This window comes from Salvia miltiorrhiza, chromosome 2 (genome assembly GCF_028751815.1).
Source record: "Salvia miltiorrhiza cultivar Shanhuang (shh) chromosome 2, IMPLAD_Smil_shh, whole genome shotgun sequence".
Classification (NCBI taxonomy): domain Eukaryota; kingdom Viridiplantae; phylum Streptophyta; class Magnoliopsida; order Lamiales; family Lamiaceae; genus Salvia; species Salvia miltiorrhiza.
In genome coordinates this window covers 10,633,675-10,637,250 of record NC_080388.1, presented here as the reverse complement: position 1 = coordinate 10,637,250, position 3,576 = coordinate 10,633,675, and the positions used below count along the sequence as shown (strand labels likewise).

The following is a 3,576-nucleotide window of genomic DNA, read 5'->3' as shown; positions in this document are numbered from 1 at the left end:
CCTCAAATGCCGCTCGACATTCTGCTGTCCATAGAAATTTGGTTCCCTTCCTTAAGATTTTGAAGAACGGCATGCTGCGCTCTGCCGATCGCGAGATAAACCTGCTCAGAGCAGTGATACGCCCATTCAGAGTCTGCACTTCCTTGATTCCTCTGGGTGGTGTCATTTCCATGATGGCTTTGACTTTTTCCGTATTGACTTCGATCCCGGCGGGGGTAACTTTGTAGCCTAAGAATTTCCCTGTAGTGACCCCAAAGGTGCATTTCGCTGGATTCAGCATGAGCCGGTTGTTTCTGATGACTGCGAAGACCTCTTCTAAGTCAGAGATATGATCCTCCACTCTGACACTGCGCACCAACATGTCGTCAACATATACTGATATGTTCTTCGAAAGTTGCTCTTTAAAGATTTTCTCCATCATTCTTTGGTACGTGGCCCCTGCATTCTTTAAGCCGAATGGCATGCTCTTCCAACCATAAACTCCACAACAGACGGCGAAAGCCGTTTTAGCGATATCCCCTCTATGCATTTTTACTTGATGATAACCCTGGTACGCATCCATCATCGATAAAAGCGCGCAACTAGAGGTTGAGTCAACTAACTGATCGATCTTCGGCAGAGGATAGTGGTCTTTTGGGCAGGCAGCATTCAAATCTCTGTAGTCTACACACATCCGCCAGGTGTTTGTCTTCTTAGCCACCATCACGGCGTTCAAAATCTATTCTGGATACTGTACTTCCTCAATATGCCCGGCATCCAACAGCCCTTGAACTTGTTCCCTGATCGCGGCATCCTTCTCGGCACCGAAATGCCTTGTTCTCTGTTTCACTGGCTTAACCTTCGGATCCACATTAAGACAATGTTCCGCCAGCCCTCTGTCTATTCCCTTCAGGTCAGCCGTGCTGAAGGCGAATACATCCGCATTTCGTCTGAGGCAGTCGGTCAATTCCTCTGTAGTCTGCTCATCCAAGGAAGACCCTATCTTGGTCTGAAATCCCTCTCGCCCGGGGAATAATTCTATCATGTTGCATACATCACTGGTGGAGACCAGGGTGGTCTTTTCTGCACCGTCCCTGTCCTTTAGTAAACCTGCCAGTTCCTGACGCTCCTCTGTTGGGGCATTCACGTCGCCCACCTTTCCTTTTTTCCGAGTATCCGACCCCTCTGTTAGTCTTTCCCTTTTTTGCCCCGAGAAATGTGTAAGCATCTGTACATGGCATGCTTTCGATGCCCTTTGGTCACCCCAGACCTCGCCCACTCTTCCCCCACCGATGGGGAATTTCATCTTTAGATGGAACATGGAGATCACTGCTCTGAATGCCATCAAGGCGGGACGACCGAGTATCACATTGTAGGATGGTTTTGGCATATCCACAACCAAGAACCGCACCATCCTAGTTTTGCTGCTAGCAGCTGCACTACCGAGAATTAATGGCAATTCCACGAAACCTAAAGGCATGACCATTTCTCCCCCGAACCCGAATCAAGGGGCGTTTGTTGGTTCAATATGGACTTCGACTCCCATATTTTGGAGGCACTCTAGATATAAGATATTCACTGCGCTGCCCGAGTCTACAAAGATACGGTGAACAATGCAGCCGGCTATGTCTGCCATGATAACCAGCGCGTCGTCATGTGGGTACATGAGCGTCCGCAGATCCTCTGCCCCGAAACTGATGACCGATTCCTCTGCTGCACCCGTGACTTCCATCACCTGCTTAGGGTAGTACCCTGATTTGACTGCTCGCACAACTTGTTTCTTGGCTCTGTTGGACGTGGGCGTCCCATTTTCTCCACAAATCATGTGGACCTCCCTTCTGTACGGGAAAGGGGGTTCCCGTCCCTGTACCGCTCCCCTCCTGTTATCGTGGTTATCTTCCGGCCGACGGTCCTGATTATTCCCCTGCTCTTGTCGTTGTTCTCGATTATTTCTTTGGTCCATCTGATCTCGGTGATCCCTCTGATCCCTGTGATCCCTCTGATCATTTTCCTGGTTCCGCCTCTGGCCCTCGTTTTCTTTGTCGATGAATTGATCGAGGTTTCCCTGGCGCACCAGTGGTTCCAACTGGTGCTTAAGATGTCCACAAAATCTAGTATAATGTCCATAGGTGTTGTGATACTCACACAGTTTATTGTTAGGCCCCTCCTGTGGCGGCCCATCCCGGTAAGTTCCTGGTGCCCGAAAGAATGGTTGGTTCTTTATCAAGTGGAAAATCTCCTCATGTGGCTTGTTCAGGGGCGTGTACTCAGTGAATCGCGTGACTTCATTCACCGTACGCTGGTGTCGGGGTGGCATCTCTCCCTGGGGTGGCAGTACCCTTGGAGGCAACCCTCTGAACGGTGCCCTATCCTGGTGCCTTGTATTTGACTCTGACGCAGCCTCAGCTCTTCTGGCTTTGTGCTTATCATTTTCCACCTTTCGCGCCATCCTGGCGTCTTCCAACTGTAAATAGCCTGGCAATCTTGCCATAATGTCGTCGAAATCCCTGGCCGGTCTGATTTGTAGTTCGTCGAAGAATAAACCCGGCTTTAGTCCTCTGACATAAGCGCAATTCTTAATTTGCGACTCCGCCTCTGGCACCTCCAGGGCGGCTAGGTTGAACCTGGCAGTATACTCCCGCAGTGTTTCATTCTGGTCCTGTTTGATATCCATCAGGGAAAGAGCTGACTTCCCTACTCTTCACGAGCTCGCGAACTGCCTCAGAAAACGTGCTTGTAATTCTTCAAACGAACGGATGGAATTTGGGGCAAGCGTCCCAAACCACAACTGGGCGGGGCCAGTCAGCGTAGTGGAGAATATACGACACTTGATGCCCTCAGTATACATGTGTAGGGTAACCAGTCCTTCAAACCGATTGAGGTGTATCTCCGGGTCAGTGGTACCATCGTAGTCCAGAGAAATGGGTTTGTAGCTTCGCGGCAAAGTATCCGCTAGGATGTCATCGAAGAACGGACTGACGTCTTAGCCCTCTTGTCCTCCTTATATCTCCCATGTTTCCGCCTTTCTTTCAGGGAGTCGTGAGCGTGGGAGCGCTTGTGACCCTTGTGCCCTGGCCTGCCAGAGGAATACTCCAGCTCCCGTCCCTCTGACTTCTCTGTATGATGGGATTTCTCTGAACGACGGGATCTCTCTGACCGATACGATTTCTCTGCCCTACGAGATTTTGCTGACCTCTGGGCTCTGTCGTCCCTCTGGGACTTCTCCCTTAGTGAATTCTCCAGGTCCTCGAGCTGGTGTTTCAGTTGCGATACTTGGTTTTTTCAGTCGTGCATTCTCCCTCGGCCTTTCCTCCTCGAACACGAGCGAGATGGATTGACTATCAGACTCATCAACCTCCTCCCGTCTAATAACACTATTAAGCCTGACTCGGCTTCCCTCTGGCCTTTTCTCCGATTCTCTATCAGCAGGAACCCTCTGAATCTCCTTAGGCAGCGGGGCCTGTATATTAGTTGAGTTGGTTGTTCATCTCCTGAGCAGTAGGGGGCGGGGCTTCAATACCCTGCGGAATGAGCGCTCCTATCAGCGGAGCCGTGGTGGGGACAGTAGACAGCAACGGGGTCCCCAGTGCTTGGCGG

General features: G+C 50.8%; 1 protein-coding gene across 1 annotated transcript; it reads right to left on the bottom strand.

The window, feature by feature from the left end:
• Positions 1–1,483: 1,483 nt before the first annotated feature.
• On the bottom strand, positions 1,484–2,653 carry LOC131007984 (uncharacterized). The gene has a single exon (XM_057934891.1). The coding sequence runs from the start codon at positions 2,651–2,653 to the stop codon at positions 1,484–1,486; it is 1,170 nt and encodes a 389-aa protein (XP_057790874.1).
• Positions 2,654–3,576: the final 923 nt, after the last annotated feature.